This window comes from Hemibagrus wyckioides, linkage group LG27 (genome assembly GCF_019097595.1).
Source record: "Hemibagrus wyckioides isolate EC202008001 linkage group LG27, SWU_Hwy_1.0, whole genome shotgun sequence".
In the NCBI taxonomy this organism is placed as follows: Eukaryota; Metazoa; Chordata; class Actinopteri; order Siluriformes; family Bagridae; genus Hemibagrus; species Hemibagrus wyckioides.
The window spans coordinates 7,239,205-7,257,895 of NC_080736.1; the positions used below are offsets into that span (position 1 = coordinate 7,239,205).

At 38.1% G+C, this 18,691-nt stretch overlaps 1 protein-coding gene across 1 annotated transcript in view; it reads right to left on the minus strand.

Moving 5' to 3' along the window:
* itga11a (integrin, alpha 11a) overlaps positions 1-18,691 on the minus strand; it is a 50,429-nt gene that overhangs the window by 31,181 nt on the left and 557 nt on the right. Inside the window, exons 2-5 of the mRNA XM_058382304.1 lie at positions 11,618-11,729; positions 1,637-1,749; positions 1,070-1,161; positions 35-149 (exon numbers count right to left, since the gene is read on the minus strand). Of these exons, the coding sequence (XP_058238287.1) occupies positions 35-149; positions 1,070-1,161; positions 1,637-1,749; positions 11,618-11,729 (432 nt within the window). The remainder of the gene's footprint in view (positions 1-34; positions 150-1,069; positions 1,162-1,636; positions 1,750-11,617; positions 11,730-18,691) is intronic.

Consider the following 18,691-nt stretch of genomic DNA (forward strand, 5'->3'; position numbering starts at 1 on the left):
AGGTGCATGAGGTGTGCAGGTGTGCATAGCTTACTTTGGAAAGCTGGAGCGATGGTGCGTGAGAATTTAAAGCTGGCGTTGACCCTGGAGCAGATTCCTGTGCTGTAGTAGGAGCTACCACATTCGTACGACCAGAGAGGACCACATGCCTGAAAGTCAAAGCACTCTTTCAGTTTCCTTTCAGATTTTTAAGCTCACATACACACTTTGCTGTCTAAAAGGAGGCATACTATACCTATGGATATAAAATAAAAAGCATATTATTTATAATTGAGTGAACTGTTTGCATTTAAAGTTATACTTCATTTACAGGGATACTCCAGCCAACTTAATCTCTATCTACCCCAATAATAATGTATGTGAAATTACAAGAGATGATTTTCCCATGCTGATGTTTGATTAGAACTCACCCATATTAAAAGCCTAAAGACAGTTGCTGTAATGTAAATGTAATTAAAATTATAATTAAATTCTCTAATAATAAAGGTCCTAGAGAGAAGCAGCTATGGGCAAACATAGTTCTTATATTTATTTCTCTAAATTAACACAAAAATCTGGTTTATTCATGCATTGGTGAAGGTTTCGTCATATCCCTGCATGATAAAATGAAAGGTCAGACACACCGTTGTTTACTTATGTGAGCTACACTGAATATATTAATCATTGGTTAATTCGAATTCTTTAATCTGAATGAATTATTTCATTTCTGAATGTAGAAATTACACAGATGCAAGACTTTAAAAATTTATTTTCTGAAGTCTGGACAAATATCTGCCCTTCTTATCTGACATTCATTATAAATGAGTCCCAAGAGAATGGGATTTCTGCTGGGGGGTGTGCATAAATGTGTAGGGAAATGACCTACACTTTACAGATTCAGTGGATAGGGACCAGGTTAAAAATGCTAAAATGTTCCTTCCCTATCTTAAAGTGAATTTTCTAATTTCTAATAAAGTGAATTTTCACTTTCTAAGTGAATTGTTCAGGGTTATTTATGATCCACACATCTTAAATCCAAAAATGAGAGATGGCTTGAATAATTTTTCTTTTATTCCACTCTTTAACTCACCACAAAGCTGTTGTCTTTAGGGTTGGATGTGAGTGTCATCCCTAGTCTCATTTTATCTTTACGTTCGGAGACATTCGTCAAAGATATCTTTCCTTGAAGAAAACAAAATTGCAGGATGAAACAAATTTCTAAACCAAAGCAAACAAAAAATCCCAAATGCCTGGCCACATATGTCATTTTCACAGTCTGTCTTGCCCGTGTCAGCTAAATCCACATCATGCAGACACTGTAAACTATATAACACCAGCACAAACACACACACACACACTGTCCACATACTCTGCATCCATATATACAATCCTATACAGATGTGTGACACATGTTGGAACAGATGTGGAAATGTATATAAACAGTGGAAAGAATAAATCACACTGATGGTCCCTCCTATAGCTTTTCACACCAAAAGCTGGCTGGTAACACTTTACCCAAAACCACAGCAATAAGATTCACCCACTTATTAAGGGACGTTTTGCGAAGTAATAACACTGGCACAGTAAAAAGTTATGATGCTTTTTGAAAAGTCTATTTACATAAATAACTGTAAAGTGTGTTGTGAAGACAGGGTACCTAAATTGAGCTTTGTGCAGCCGGGGCCTGGGGCTCTTCTGTTTAAAGAACATTTATACACATCACCTGTCTGGTGTTGGCCATTCGTTTCCAATGGAGCTCCGACCAACAACCTGAAAAGAAAAACACAGTTGTATTTTGAAGACAAGTGTCTTATAATAGAAATATAATGGTGTAAGTTTTGGTAGACTGGTATACATTCATGCCTACATTTTTCAGAGATACCCAGTTTGAATATGTATTCTATTTCCCTAAACAAGTAACATATGTTTAATACCCGAATATGAATATATCGTTTGGAATCAACAGATACCAACAGTAGGTGTGCTAATTAGTTTTATTTAGGGCAGAATAGGTGTGCATATGGACTGCAATCCTGCTGGACACAACAAAAAAGTTGCACAAGTGGAAGGTTTTTACTTTTCATTCAGATGCAAGCAGCCAGATATGCAGCTTGTGGACAGAAAACACTGACTGGGGAGCAGGAATACACCCTGGGCGGGATACCGATCCATACACACATTCACATCAAGGTGGAGTTTATCTTAGCCAATCTACCTACACACATGTTTTTGTGAGGTGGGAGGAAACCAGAGAACCCTGAGGAAACCCATGCAGTAACCTGAGCTCAGGATCAAACCAGGGAACTTAAAGCTATGACGGTGTAATGATATATACTGTGCCACCATTCTGCCATCAAATACCCTTTCATATATTACTTGCCTCCATAGTTTTGTCCTAAAAACTTTGAACATAACATTGAATATTGGATTGGATTGAACAGTCTTTATACTGTGGATTTTTCCTGCTTGTTTAGGAAATCAACAACATGAGCCCAAAGATATCATGTCTATTTGGTGCTAGTTGATGAGTTTTTGAGAAAAAAATCAATACCATGACTAAAATATCAACATTTATCCAAGCAAAAAGAGACTTTATGTAGACTGAATTTGGATTTAGTGTGCTTTATCTGTGAAAATGTACTTCTTCATCTGTGTGCTGTTATTCACAGTGACACGACACATACACATATTATTTTTCATCAACCCTGGCTTGTAAATGCTACAAAGAAGAATCTGCTGTATTGAGAAAAAAAATAGCAGGCATTCACCTGGCCCTACACACACACAACATCCAAACACTTTGGAAGACAAGCTCAACAATTGTTCCTTTGTGACAGACCCAGAGCAGGCCTTGTGTTAGATCAAATCCTCATAGAGGAATCATTTCACCTTTCAGAAAATTCAGCTCTATCTGGAGCACTCACACTTTATCCATTTTAAATAGCAGATAGAGCCAAATCTTCTAGGCTCTCAAAGAAGGAAGAAAATCCTCTTGAGCTCAATATGTTTAGGTCACTGTGGACCTATAAATGTCAGTAGATAATTTTATAATGCACTAAGAACATTTGGAGTACAAAACATTAGGCCTGAGAATGGTGGTTCCTTCAGTGATATATTTTCACAGCCCTAAAGAGTGACCTTACACCTTTAGAGGGTCTCTAAACCCAAAAGAAAAACAACTGAGGGTGCAGTAAAGCAATATGGTTCTCTAGGCCAGATAGAAAACAGCAAGTTTCTTTCTTCTGGAAAATCCTGAAGATTTTATGACTTTTGCCTGCATTTTATTTGCAAGGAAAATTCCTACCATCCAATGTTAGATTTTCATTAAAGGAACAGCTTTTGTCCATTTAACATGGCGGTGAGAATTCTTTGACTTTCAAAATAGTCTAATCTTTTAAAGCTTTCTTACTTATATGAATTGTTTCAGTGTATATGGGGCATACACCTAATAAACCTTGAGGTCTAGTGCTAAGAGTTTCTTATCCACTACAAAGCCCTTTGCCACTTAAGTATACATTATCCATGATGATGACAAATGGTTTGGCATTTCAGCCAGCTCCAAACTTGTTTAAACATGTCACGCACAGCTGTCTGATGATGTTAGGGGGCTTCATATGCAAGACTGCTGGAGTTAATGCTGTATACTTGTCTCTTCAGTAGTGCAGATGACAATGGCTCAGTGGGCTGACACTCGATACTTATTTATTACGGATCCAGACGTTGCCGCTAAGCTGTAGCCCCGAGGTCACATGTCAGGCCCCTAAGCACTAAAGAATCGCTTCAGCACACTACTCCTTTTTTTTGCAAAAAGTACACTGAACAGTTGAACTTCTTTAAAAACAATCTTTGTAGGTCTGGTAACAATCTTAACTGAATGGATTCAGATGGTGCTAATATTTTGATGGCCATGGATATTGTGATTATTACTGACATTTCTGCTGTCTCTAGCACTTTATTTTACCCAGGAAAGTTCAGCTAAGGATACAGATACCTGAGACCTGTGTTACTGGGAGAGACGGCTGCTATTTTGCATTGCTTTATGGCCAGAGACATGGCGAGCTGTTAAACCATTTAATGTGTGACTCATTAGGGTCAAGTGTCCTTCATGTACCGCTGCTACCGAGAGAGCAAGAGCACACCTTCAGCTCTCTTGAGTAACAAGACACCAATACATGTTCTCCCACAGAAAGTCCTGGTTTGGAGAAAAATGCTATGAGGCAGAAAGGATTAATGCACCACAAGTGTTATTCCCATTAGCAAATGGAGGGATATGAAGCCAAACTTCTCAGGTATCAAAAGTGAACGAGCTCCAGTGACAGGCTGTTTCAACACTTTCATGTATTTACACACACACACACACACACACCACAATGCAAACAGATGAAAATCTCCAAATTGTGGTCTGATTCTGAGCGAGTAAAAAAAGAACTAATATAGAACATTATGGACATTTTTCCATGGCTTAGAAACATGAACTGGCCTCAGCAGAACATTGGAAACCAGTTCTATTTTCCATCAGCTAAAATCCACATATTGACAAGACTAAAAAATACTGCATCATCATTTCAGTGCACAATGATATCACTTTTACTACCAAGTACTTGATTTAACAGCTCCTTTCCTGAGCTGACCAGTTCTCATCGAGGACAATCAATTTACAGAAAAAAAAATCAGATCAAATTATCAAAAATTATTAAAAATCAAATTAAAAATATTAAAATAATAAAGAAGGAAATTGAAGATTTAGATGTATTTTTTATTTGAACCGATTCCTGTTTATTTTGGGGGAATAAAATGGGGGAAAATGTATATTTCATGTATATAGATTGAATGGAAGATACTGATAACCAAACATTTATTATTGATGATTACTAGATGATATTAAGACTCATATAAAGAACTTTTACTTTAAACTATTTGTGTTTATTTTCCATCTCATTTGTCGATGTTAGATGGAAATCCATTTTAAAATGGATTATTGGTCTGGCCAAACTACCTGACCAAGTATGTATAAAGATGGATTTGGACTGTGGTTGGACAACAGCTATATTCAGTCTATTCAAGCCGAAAGGTAGATCTCTGTGGTCTTCCTGCTGCTTCAGACCCTCATTAAAGCCCATATTAAGATTAACACCTGGAAGGAAGGTTACACTGAAACCCATCAGCAGGTTGTCAGGAAAAATAAATTGCAATAAAGGTGGCAGGATAAATGGCTATTCCCTGAGGGATTTTCATAATTCTTGTCCAATCTACTCACCAATGCATCAAAGGCACAATAAACCTGAAAGGAATTTCTAGTTAATCACACTAAGCTTATATATTAAACGGTCTTTGCCTAGCCAAAGTCTAATTTAAGTTGATTTTCCAATGCGGGCTCAACTCATATCTAGAACCAGACAAGGGCAAATTGTGTGTGCAGAAGGTGTTTAAACTTTGGGACAACTATGACCACTAAAGGCATTGCATTTCAATTGTCCATGCAGAAGAATGGAAAATGAAATAGATACATATCAGTAGTGCAGATCAGAAAAAAAAACATTTCTGAAGTCCCGCTTTACTAAGCTCTAACCAAAATCAGCTGTGTTTCCACTCCTGATCTGCTACTCACTCACAGATCCTTTATAGGTCCTTTATCTCACCCTTTTTCTCTCAGAACTCGGGTTCTGTTTCTGTCTAAACAGACTGGGTAAATGGCGACAGCCGAAATACTGCAGGAGATTTTATGTTGTCTGTGAATAGAAAGTCATACTAGGCGATGAATGGCACCAGGAATTAGTATTAAAAGCAATTCATATTAAAAAATATCCAATAGATTGCTCAACTCTCTGTGATATTGACCAATGGTCAAGGGTGGAAAGGGCACATACATGTACATACAGCTTTACATTATGGTTCCTGAAACTAATCTTCTTCACTGCATTTATTAACTTCATAAGAACACCTGCATTTTTCAATTCATCACAAGAACTATGTGGTGGTCTGGGAAAACCCATTACAAGGTCAAAGCTTGACAACTGTACATATTGTCCACTCCCAAAGTATTGGAATACAAGGCCAATACTTTTATTTTTGTTAAACACTGAAGACATCTGGGCTTGAGATCAAAAGATGAATATGATAGATCCGAATTTCATCTTCCATTTCCTGATATTTACATCTAGATATATTAGAACGTGTGAACTTTTGTTTGAACCCAATTTACAGTGCAAGATTGTAGACATTTTGACAACCAGTATCTGATTACAAAGTGAACTGATCAGGCTTATGTCCAGGTTGCTATGGTGCATGCGAGTAAATTCAACAAATCGTGAGGAAAGCACATTAGCTAGCAAGATTTTAGATATATTTTGGTCAGATCAACTTACTGGCTCCTTAAAAGACGTGACCCAACATGACAAACAAAAGTTAGAAAATGGACTAAAAGTATTCCCATCAATATTGTGTTGACAGAAACAGAGATGTCATTTCTGTTTGGCAGAAAAACTCGATTTTGGTTAAAACCCATTTTTACGAACATCTTTTTCCATGTTATCCAGAATAGAGCCATGGTGACAGTGCTGGGTTTCCCAGATCAGCACACATTCAGTTTAGGGTCAAAGGGTGATTTATTAAATTCTGGTCTAATATTAGAACGTCTATTCAGCCTTAGTTGTAAACTGGACAAGTTAAAAAACACAAACATTTTCAAGTGTTCTTTAATGAGCTTCATTTTACTTATTGATGGAATGAAATAGTGGTTATAATTTTGCTTATTATATAAGAAAAAACAATATTAGTCATGTTGTTAATCTTAATTATGGTGTTTTCATGATCAAGTACATGGTTTGTGATGTTAACAAATGAATTAAATAATGTTAGCAAAGGACTAATCCCCGACACTCACAGCATGTCAGCAGGAATGAAGGTACATGGGAATGAATTTACAGCTATGTGGCTCCCTCCTACAGAGCACTTCCCACTTCAAAGACCCCAAACATCCCAGTGCTTCCCCAGACTACTTGATTCCTGGAATAAGCAACACATTCATCATTCTAGAAAAAATATTCTGTGCTGTAAACCATCCGCACTGGACCTTGCGATCTGCACAAAAGCTAGCTGTGTGGAAGCAGTGTGTGATTTGAACATCAGAGATACTATAGGAATTTGGTCAGGTTTCACCGAATGTGGAAGTGAGTGGCTTGAGATGGATGTGAGGAAACACTTCTTCTTGACATTAAATGTGGTGTGAAGTTGACATGTGATCCAGGAGCCTGATCTCTACAAGTATTTCAGTTCATTCCTGAAGATGATAATTCATGTTCCACCTAATTTGGATTTTATAATTCTACTTGGCATCGATACAAGATACACTGAAGGTTATAAATTAGCAAAATGAATGGGGAATTTATGTTATTTTATCTTTTTTTAACAGTTAACTGTTTTAATAGTTAGTTAACGGTCACTGCTGGCCAACCTCTGAAACCAAAGGTTCTGGAGTTGCCCTGTTGTGCATTTTCACACAACATAACACATATTTTCACCACTTTTATTAACAGAACTTCAACTTTTTTTAAAAAATATTGTTACTCAATTTATTATTTTATCAAATACTCAAATTATGGCTGATACCAGAGGCCACCCGCCATCTTTTTCACCATTTTGGACAAGAAAATGATGATCTAAAGGATCATTTGGATCTTCAGAGATCCAACACCAAGTTCTAGAAAAATTCTGCTGTGCAATAAAGCTCACTAACTAAAGTTAATGGAATGGTTTCTCTGAGATTATTCCTAAATTTAAGGAAATGGTAAACTCATGCATTGTTCATATTCTGTCAGGGTTTTATATGCCCATAAAAGTTGAAACCACTTTGGCACCATTAGTTCCTTTTGGTGGAAAACAATGCTAAAGCCCTGTATTTAAAGTGCAATATCTTTTATTGGCTATGTAGAAATGATGTCTGATTTACGGCCATGTTTAAAGCAGCTGTAGGATTTTTGTTTGACTTTTCACTAATTCATACCTGTTTATTGCATTTACATGTTGGTACTCTAGCTTTTTACTCACTTTTTATCTTGGCAGCCAATTTGCCAGTAACAGTGATAATAGGCCTATCAGGATGTACCTGCTAGCATGGTTCAACAGATACTAGCCATGTATTTGGGGAACATAGAGTTAGGTACTTGCAAAATGATAGTCGCTGAGCTGTTAGCCTGTAATTACACAAAAATAGTCCCTGAAGTTAACTTTTGCCGAGGATGCACAAATTCATCTTGTGTAGTCTGTGTCTCTTACTTAGAACTGTAGTATTTTGGCGATTTGGGAACACCAGAAGTGACTCGAAATGTTCTGTTTGTTTCATTGTCTGTCCAAGACAAATATGTTTGATGGAACGAGACCATTTACTTCTGAGACCTACTAACCACAGTCGACTAATAAGGGTTGTCGAAACATCTCTCAGACTCTCACTGTGTCTCTGAAGCTTGTACAGATTTTGTCCTTTATTCAGACATCAATGCAAACAGGGCCAAAAAGAAAGAAAGAGCAAATCTCTGGGCAGTGACTACTGACAATCTTAATTCATTTTTTTATTTTTCACATTGGGCAGCTAGGGAGGTGGAGCAAGTCCCACTTACTCTCACTTTGGCATTACCTAATTTTGGCATTATGAGTTAAATTCAAGCTGCTAAATATGTTCTGCAGCTGCTTTCAAGGGATCCAGTGTAATATAACAGTGTAGGAGGAACGATGCAAAAAAAAAAAAAAATGGATTTCTCTTTCTTGAGGATCTGACATGTTACTTGAAAAAGTACTTATCAAGATATTTCCTGAGTGGACTGCATGTCTCAGACACTCTCTTACATTCACACACAGCCAGCAGTGTCTCTTACCGCCTTAAGCATTTCCCCTGTTCAGGCCGATCAAAAGTAGGCTTACACCATGTTGACAATTAGCTACTGTTCCTCCCATTCCCTATCGCCCAGAGCTGTGCCAGTGCAAACACTCAAGCTTCCTGATGCTCTGACACAAAAATATTGTATTAATTTCCAGCTCCCCATGAAGTAACCTTCCGCACAAACTTTCATTTACTCTATGGTATCTGCTAGCATTATGTTACATAACCACCTCTGACCTTTCTCTGTCAGTAAATGTATATGACAGTGTGGTTTCTTCACAATGCCTCAAACGGTATCGCGCTGTAGAGTAATAGTTAGAAATCTGTTTGTGCACTCGGATAACATAAATTTGAGAAGCTTGTGTGGGGTAAAAAAAAAAAAAAAAAAAAGCTAACTTTTGGCTTTTTCTTATATACAAGCTGCAGTTTTTGTAAAAAACTGGCCAAATGTGTGCCAAACAGTGAACGTGTGGGCCCCATGGAGATATAAAAAACACCCTATACACACACACACAAATACAGACACATATACAGAAGCCAGGCATACCAGGCACACACACATACACGTACACACACATAGAGTACACTGAAGTTTCCTTTAGCCACTAAACGATTTCCAGATGTGTTTTGACTGATGAGAAGAGAGAGAGAGAGAGAGCAGATCTTTGTTGATATCCCCAAATATCAGCCCAACTAAATTTACAACAAGCATTGTAGTTCCAGCTACAGGCTTGGAATTAAGCATTTGCACTAAACTATGTGGAGAATGTAAACTAGGGAGAAGCCTTTTCCTCATGGTCTGGAGAGCAATAGGAATGTCATTGTGATTATTTGAAGCAAAAGTTCAAATCATTATTGTCTACTTAAACAGATTTCTCCAGTTACAGGGTTATAGTGTATATGGTATGCTCACTCATACTGGAAGGAAGTACTGACATTCACGTTTCTAATTTTTAAATATCTTGATCTTTATCTCAAATCACCAAAGTCTGGACTGGATCTGGATCGTTCCAGATGCAATTCAAGAAAACCTTCACCTTCAAACACCTCAAATATGTTTAGATTTCAATATTTGCAATGGGCTTAGGGATTCTGGTGCTAATTTGTTGGTTTTATTTTGTTATGTCTGTGAGAGATTAGTGGTTGTCTGCTGGTCTGACATCACACGGAGACATTGCTAGTGGAATGACAATCGCGTTTAATAACAGAATAAAGTCAACAATCTTAAACCTAAGCTATTATGGTCAGGCTTTGCTCTTAGTGCCTAAATACACTTCTTGTCCCAATCACCATTTTCCAGTGATGGTTAATATCATTAATGAGAAATCCAACATAGAAGAAATGCTGAGCTGTGTTATGGCAGAGACTGAGCTGTTTGATGAAAAGGGCAATGGTTTTGATGGTGGTACTAGCATGATACTTTGGAAGTAAACTACTTTGGAAGTAAACTTTGGAACTACAGAACTGGGTGAACCTTAGTACTAAAGCGCTGCTGCATTGGTCTCTTTATGTAGGTTGTTCACGGTGGATTTTTCCATTAAATGGTAATAGGTAAGGTCAGGCTAACTTTCAGGCTGTGACATCCAGTGTAAATCCAGGCAGATTGCAAAGATACTTTAATCCCATCTGAACTGACAAGTTACGGAGCATTACTGTGAAGCCATGGCATGGCCAAGTTTTTAAACATGCAGTGCTGAAAAGGGAGCATGAGCAGACCAAAGGTAGCAAAGCCAACTTTATATGGGTCAGAGGTATATTTTCAGGATATTTGATTTGTTCCTTGATACAAAATGAATGGCCACATAATGAGCTTCCCTGTAGTTTCCTTATACGCAGTGGAATGTAGTCGAACTATTCCCAATGTGTCTTGATTTAATCAGCATGAATTCACATATGGTTATAAGTCAACAGCAGTAATAGACCATAACAGACCTCTCATAGATTTGAGGTCAGGGTTGGGGTGGTAATTGGTACGGCAAGACTTATTCCAGAGGTAGAAAACTTCCCACAGCCCCCCACACCACAACCAGTACAGAGAACTCTGAATAAAAGAGAAAGTCAGAAGCCTGATTAAAGATGTTTTGTATTTACTGTGGTTTATACCATAGTTTTAGCTCATATTAAGCATTGGAAGCTAATCTAGGCTGTAAAAGGCAATCAAAGAACTATCTTTACACCACATTTAACAATTAATGTCCATATTTATTTGGAGAATGTATACGTACAGAGTGGTTTAATGTGATCAGGAGTCATTTAGAAGTAATCTTGTTATTATGATGTACCATAACTCAATAATCAACACGTAGACACACGGCTTCTGTGGTCAGTACACACAGGAATGGTGCCAGGATCCTCGCAAATGATGTCATATGGATGGATGACAAATACCCTGCTCATTCCAAATTTTTAAGTGGTTAACCACATAAAGTATGATATTAGGAGTTCTGTCTGTTTTCTGGCAAGTAACAATGGTGGGTAGAATGAATAACGTTTTCTTGTTTATATAATAATTTTTAAATTGTGTTCAATTGACCTTAAATGCACTCATAAGAAAGCAGAATGAGAAAGCCTGCTAGACAAATGAGGCTTTTTCCATTTTTCCAAATCTCTGTCATGTACAACATTGTACAGTAGATGTTTCCTTGGAGATATTACATTTCACACTTCATCCCAGCTAGCTGCAAACCCAAACTGGCAAAAGCATGACATAGAAAGGAAACACAATGGAAGGAAATAACAAAGGAAGTGAATTGAAAGTCATACCATTTCTGTCCGCCAGCTACGTGTTGCTGTACGGTGTAACCGAACTGCACCTGCTTTGGGCCCTTTATGACTCTGTGGCTCTTTGTGTCTATGTTGAAACAGTCATGAAGCCCTGCAACAAAGCAGAAATGGGTCAAACTCAAGCAATCATTTTCAAGAGATTATTGTTTTCATTGGCAATGGTGAATCATTTCTGAAACATTTCACAGACACTGAAACAGAAATCTACTGCCAAGCTTTATACATGTAGTTTCCTCAGTAAGAATGTGAGATGGTGATGTCCTTAAAAAACCTCAATACTTGCAAGAATCTTATTTGTAATCCACGTTTGTAGAAGATTCTATACCTAAAGCTAGCAATAACATTAAAGGCATCGCAATTTTATTCACAATACCTAGATTTTTTTTTTTACTTGCTGTTAATATTGTATAACCAAATTAAAGCACACAGTTTATCAGCTTGGAAATGAGCACAAATGTTTTCTAGCTTTATGCATACCCCAGTAAGGAATCTGTTAGCACTCAGTATGACTTCCTACTGGAGCACAGCAACCCCCCATTGCGAGGAGCATCTGACCTCTGGGACACACTAAAATAGCAAATACTCTCATGGAGGTCCAAAAAACATCTTTGCGAAGATAAGGCCTTCTTTCGTAGCTCACAAAGAACTTTTCTGTGCTTTCTTTCAGCTTCAACTGTCTGTCTGCCACTCAATCAACATGCCATTGTATAATGGAGAAACTGATTTGCCCCATCAGAGTAAAAGTAGAACCGTCAGTCAATCCTACAGTCTGAAATGGCATTGCCAGTTAAGTGAAGTGAAAACCAGAATGAGGCCAGGGCAGACTGAGAGCAGCTGATGAACTTTCAGACCATGCTTTCTGTCTATTTAAAGGAGCTATATGCTGTAAGCAGACTAACACATAACTGCATAACTGTAAGGTTTCTTAACTTCAAACCCTTTCTGACAGGCCAACGTTCAGTCATAGAGTTCTACACAGAACCTTCAAGAGTTCTTCTTAAACCTTAAAGAGAGACAACAGAATAGATAGATAGATAGATAGATAGATAGATAGATAGATAGATAGATAGATAGATAGATAGATAGATAGATAGATAGATTCGGGTTTAAGGTTAATTGAAGAGTCTCGGGTTTAGGGTTTAGGGTCTAGTCTTAGGGTTTATTCTGCATATACACAGAATCCCTGAACAACATGAGTTATCGATATACAATTTTATTCTATTATAGACAATTTAACACCTTAATTTTGTCAGTAAGACTCACAGACTGAATATTACTTAGCATTCTTTTTCATTATGCACTTACCCAGATAGCAAGTGTAATTCGGTTGACACACATATATACATTTCTCTAGATTAGTCATTCACTTCGGTCAAGATGTGGTCAAGGTTTTTACCGCAAACACTTTTTTTTGTTCTTTCGGCCACGTCGGATCACTGATACCCTTATCATACTGATACCCGGATCACTCATACCCTTCCTGAAGCAACTCTCCCATTGTTTTACCTGCTTACATTACACTTCAGCTAGCAAAATAACACAATATTTGGATTAAAAAAATGTCAGCTGGTCTTCTTTTTCCCCACAGTAGATTCAGATGACAGGAAGTGGAACCTGATGTGGTCTTCTGCTTTTGTAGCTTATCCACATGTTTTGTCATGGTTCGATCTGAGATGTTTGCCGTGGTTTGGAAACATTTATTTGATTTTCCATAGCCTTCCTGTCAGCTTGAACCAGTCTAGCCATTCTTATCAACAAGATATTTTTGCCAACACATCAATGGATAGTTTTTTTGTATTTCCCACCATTCTCTGTAAACTCTCTCTGTAAAATCCCAGGAGATCAAGCCAGTCCATCTGGCACCATCAACTACACGACGGTCAAGGTCACTGAGATCACATTTTTTCCCCATTCTGATGTTTCTTATGAACAGAAGACCTGTATCTGCATGATTTAATGTGACTTGATCCACTGTATGCTCTGAAGAAACAGACTTGTTCTGGATTCGAATAAAAGCCTTGTCAGGAAAGGTATTTTGTGAAGGAAAATCAAATCCTTTCTTTGTAGTATCCAAATAATTCATTGTAGTTTCTGAATAAATAATCTGCTTTAAGATAAATAGTTAAGCTGAGGGGTTAAAGTCATTTACTGATGACAACATTGTGAAACGTGATTCTGACTCTTACAAGGGATTTACTTTTCCACTTACAGAAGTAAGTATTTGAAGAAAAAATTGAAAGGAGAAGTAGTGATGGTCTGTTGGCAGGCAGGAGAAGTGAAGTTAATCCTTCTTAGCCTTGGCTTGACATTTTAAAACCATTCTTTTTTAGATCTTTCTCCTACTTTTCACTGTCACTCAGCCTGAATTGCTTGCTTGTTTGACTGCAGTAATATCACTGATATGCTACTGTGGTGATAAGGCCGATGCCATTGCACACTGTTTTCCAGCACGAAAGATGATAGGCATGCTGGTTTCTCTTTAATTGCTTTTTGGTTCTGGTCCATTGCATAAAAGCATCATGTATGTACGAAGAGAGAGTGAGCAAATTAATGTGGTCCTTTTCTGTATACTGTTGCAACCAGCACCCGAAAATGATTTCATTGAAAGGATAAAAATGTAAAAAGGAAAGGAACAAAGAAACAAAAAAAATTCTGTCTTGTGGAATTTACTGTCAGATTTATCTCTGATATTTCTACATGCCAAGAGTATTTCTCTACAGTTATATGTTATAGCATGAACACACACACAGAGAACTGGAACATTCGATTTCACAGAGAACATGACCCTTGGTTCACACACACAAACATACACCCTCAGAGATATTCTCACAGGATCTCCACTCTGACCTGTATCTGTACTGAATTTTCTCTCTCTCTCTCATCCTCCCTCTTGCATTCTCCTTCTCCCTTCATTCTCTCTCAGCCAAGACTAATAACTGCTAACAACCTGACCTGTCTGACAAAACATCTGAAACTGATTCATAACATTACTGAAATGTCTGCTTCTTGTGTACTTCACATGGAAATTAAGGAATATTTAAATGAAATATATATTTGTTTATAAATGTTTGCGCTGCGCTTAGCAATTCTGGTGCCAGTTGGTACGTTATTTGTGTTATTTCATGTTAACGAGAATCCAATGTAGCAGAAGTGTGAACAGCAGCAGTGTGGGAGGTCATCTGTGAGATGACCTGCATGATGGCGTTACCTTCATTATTAGCATTTGAGCAAAGTGTACAGATGAGGAAGAGGTAACAGCGCTGTACACACTCAAGCACTAAAGTGCTGCTGCATCTCATGCCACTACCAGCTGGTAGTCATATGGCATTGTGGTTAACATTTAACTATCCAAAAATCCATTTAGGAACCTGTTTACAGATCTTGAAGATGTATGGGGGAGATTAAGACACTGATCTACAAAATCTTTTGACCTCACATCGACTGGACTTCATTTCGACAGAACACATTGTTTTAAAAATATTTCATGACAATAACATGTGCTAGATCGGTGACATGAAACTGTAAGAAACATGATCCAAATGCACACGCAAGCAACAGATGGATTGACCCACACTGCCTCTTTGGTATATACCTACCTCATCCATGCCCCTATAAAGAGCCTAAGCAACAGTCAGAAACGTTATCCAATCTGACCTCCATACTAGAAAACATCAGACCAATCATTTCTGTCAGCAAGGCACCCGTTTAAATATTGACACATTCTCTACATTGTTCATGTCCTGTCTTTGATGCCCCCCCCCCCCCGACCACCCCCACCCCGGGAATATTCCCCAGAACATGGCTTGCATAGCTATAAAAACAATTTAGTAAGTTAATAAGTAACAGTTTATAGCTCACACGTGCGTGACAAATCAGTGAAGTGCATTAAATAGGAAGAGCTGCAAGGACGGATAAATCTAATAAGCATGATGATGCTGAATGCGGTGAGGTATTTTCTGCTCTGATTGATTCATTTTCCCTTTCCAAGTTTAATGATTTCTTAAGCATTTACACAATCCTTAGTGATCTTTGATCAAACAAACTATTCAGACTACCATAAATAGTTTTTATTTTTTCAATTTCTCTTGCATGAAATGGGAAGAAAAAACAGAACTTTTTATTTGAAACCCTAAAGTGGCACAGCGATTTAATACTCCCTCTAATATCAGCGATTCATGAAGCACCCTTTGCCTCGTTTTTGTGTGTGTGTGTATACAGATGCCTCTTCCCAGATAAATAAACCTCAGTACAGTGGCTGCGGGCCCTGCGTGTCCAGAATGAGACTCCATTGCCTTTGGCCCAGAAACAAGCTGCAGGAGCTTCACCACAGCCACGCTGACACACAACCAGCCTCACATCAACAGCGGTGAGGGTTCCAACCAGAGACCGACTCAAAGAATCAAGAAGAGAAACCATTGACTATTCCCTGACCCCATATAATTACCACGGACCCCAATTAACAATGATGAATATGATCCTACATTAGCGTCCTTACTTGTGGAGTCCCCCGTCTCCAAAAGAGCGAAAGCTCACTGGATCAACAGGACCCTCAAGTCAAGAAAACTAAACCAGGAACAACTGAATCAACCCTACTGACATTGCATTCCCCTGAGACATTTGCCACGACTTTAAAACTGAATCAACTCAAGACATGGTGGTACTCAAATCTGAAACAGATGACCCAAAGTCTTGGATCATGTCAAAAATAAAACTATAATAGGCTTGATTTGGCTTGATCCAAAACTCTTAGATGAAAACTCAGAACAGCTCTCCACCCCAAACACATGTAAGGAAAAAAACAAAGCTCCCAGCTGTATGTGATCACCATCTGTGATAGACAGAAACACTTCCACACATCTGTCTGTCTTTCACTTATCCCTCTCTTCCTTCACAAACATTTACATGTGGAGCTGCTCCGATGCTAATGAGGCCCGATGCTGCCCATCGGCTAGGATTATAAGCCAGCAGATTTGCTTCTAATAAACTTCACATGCCTGAAATTCATCCTTCCGACCGCTGAAATATTCCTGCACCCCGCTATACATAGTGTCCTCTAATATGTGTGCGATTTTTCTTGGAAGTTTTAACACAATAGCAAAACCAAACATCTATCGACCCATGCCAACTTTCCTACTGTGTGTTCTGGAGTCTGGAAAACTCATCGCAGTGCTGATGGAGAGAGATGCTTTGCAGGGGACAGGGTCAGTGGAATGAAACAAAGTGTGAGACCTTGCAAAGAATATGGGCTGGAAGGAAAAAGGTTGGGTGCTATCCAGAATGCTCTAGGTCTACTGAGCCACACAAAATAACCACGATTACTCATGAGTGAAAGTATACAAACTGCTGCACTGGGTGATCTTTATAGTACAATTCTGCTTGCATTCTGAATATCTATATAAGAGTCAGAAGAGAAAACTGGAACAATGTTCCAGCAATAAAATTCAACAAAAGAATAAAATCATCTTCCTCAAATCCCTGTACTGTTTTTACATACTGAAGCTCATTTCACCAAGTAATCAAAGAACATGAGCGAACATTAGCTAAGGTTAACTAACAACAGTTTCGCTCCAATTATTTTAGGCAACATGATGCATTAATCGAATAACACAAACGAGCTGGATGTTATTAGTGAGTGTAACATCTAGCTTGTCACAATACAGACTGTTTGTAGTGACAGATGCTCATTGTTCTTGTCACATCTGTAAACATTTAGATTTTGATCAAGTCCTTCTGAAGCTGAAACGTCAGCATATGAGTTGTACAGATGTAGGGTAGAAAATGTGAGTCATTTCGGAAGAAAGTCAAAAGTATTAATTGAAAGAAAAAACCTGAGTAAAGCATAGACACTTAGAGTATAGGTAAAGCATGTCCTTTATAATCCAGACCGCATGCATGAGCCTGGTATGGTTGGATTTTGTTTCTCACAGAAATATTGATTCCTTGAATGTGTTTTCTGGACATTTAAACATTCTTAGCCTAAAGGGGTTGTATTTGGAGCTCTCCCGTTCTCCGAAGAGACAAAGTGAAAAGCTGTAAAGTTACATTTATTCAGTTTTTTGTGCTGTAATCTTAACTATGGCAAGTTTTCATACACATTAATTCATGCAGATTGCAAAGCAAAATTGTCTCCACACATTTCTAATATTCTACACTGCTTATACAGCACTATGATGTTGTTAAGATTAGTGTCACCAGCTGTTCAGGCAACAGATGTGTTAAGGAAAAGGCAGGACCCGATGAGAGTGCGTAAACCTTGCTTGGCCAGTAAGCAGTCTAGACCTCCATCTGGATGACAAGCAGCTGACGGAAACCAAACACAGAGCAGGCTTTCCCACTCACACACACACACACACACACACATCTCTCTACGGCTCACATTAAATGTCCTCAGACTTGCTCGAGTTCCAGCACATTACACAGCATCCAACTTCAAAAGCTGTCTGAAACATCATACATGACTTTTGCTCTGTATTTCCATCTCTTTTGTCTGTTTGACCAATAAATAAATCACTTCCTACTAGACAAGAAGCCAGGATTTCCAGCCAGCAAGTCAATTTCTGCAGCAACACAAATATTTACCCAACAGCTAAACTAATGTTTCAGCCCAAATTTGATTTAGAACAGCACCGAGAAGAAGTCATAGTGTAGCTCTTTCCCAGCAATGTCGAAAAGATAAGAAAAAGCAATTGTTTCTATTAATACCAATCATGTTTTTTGGAATAAATACAATTCCTTTCTAAACACACTGTGCGAGAAAAACTGGCCGGAAAATAATCCCGTTAATTATAATTACCACAACGAGCTAACATCCAAATGTTCAACATGTTATAGAATTTATATAACCTGTTGTCCTAATTATGTCTAGTTCCATGTCTAATCTTTTATAAGCGCCAGCAGGACTCCACTCCAAATGACAGAGTCCATTTAAATAAGGCTGTGTGCACTAACTGCCCCAGGACAGCACTCAGGATAGCTGCCAGACTCTTGAGCTCTCTCTGTACGCTGCTGTGACGGTAATTTCACTGATAATTGAGGCAGGATGTGGCAGGAGAC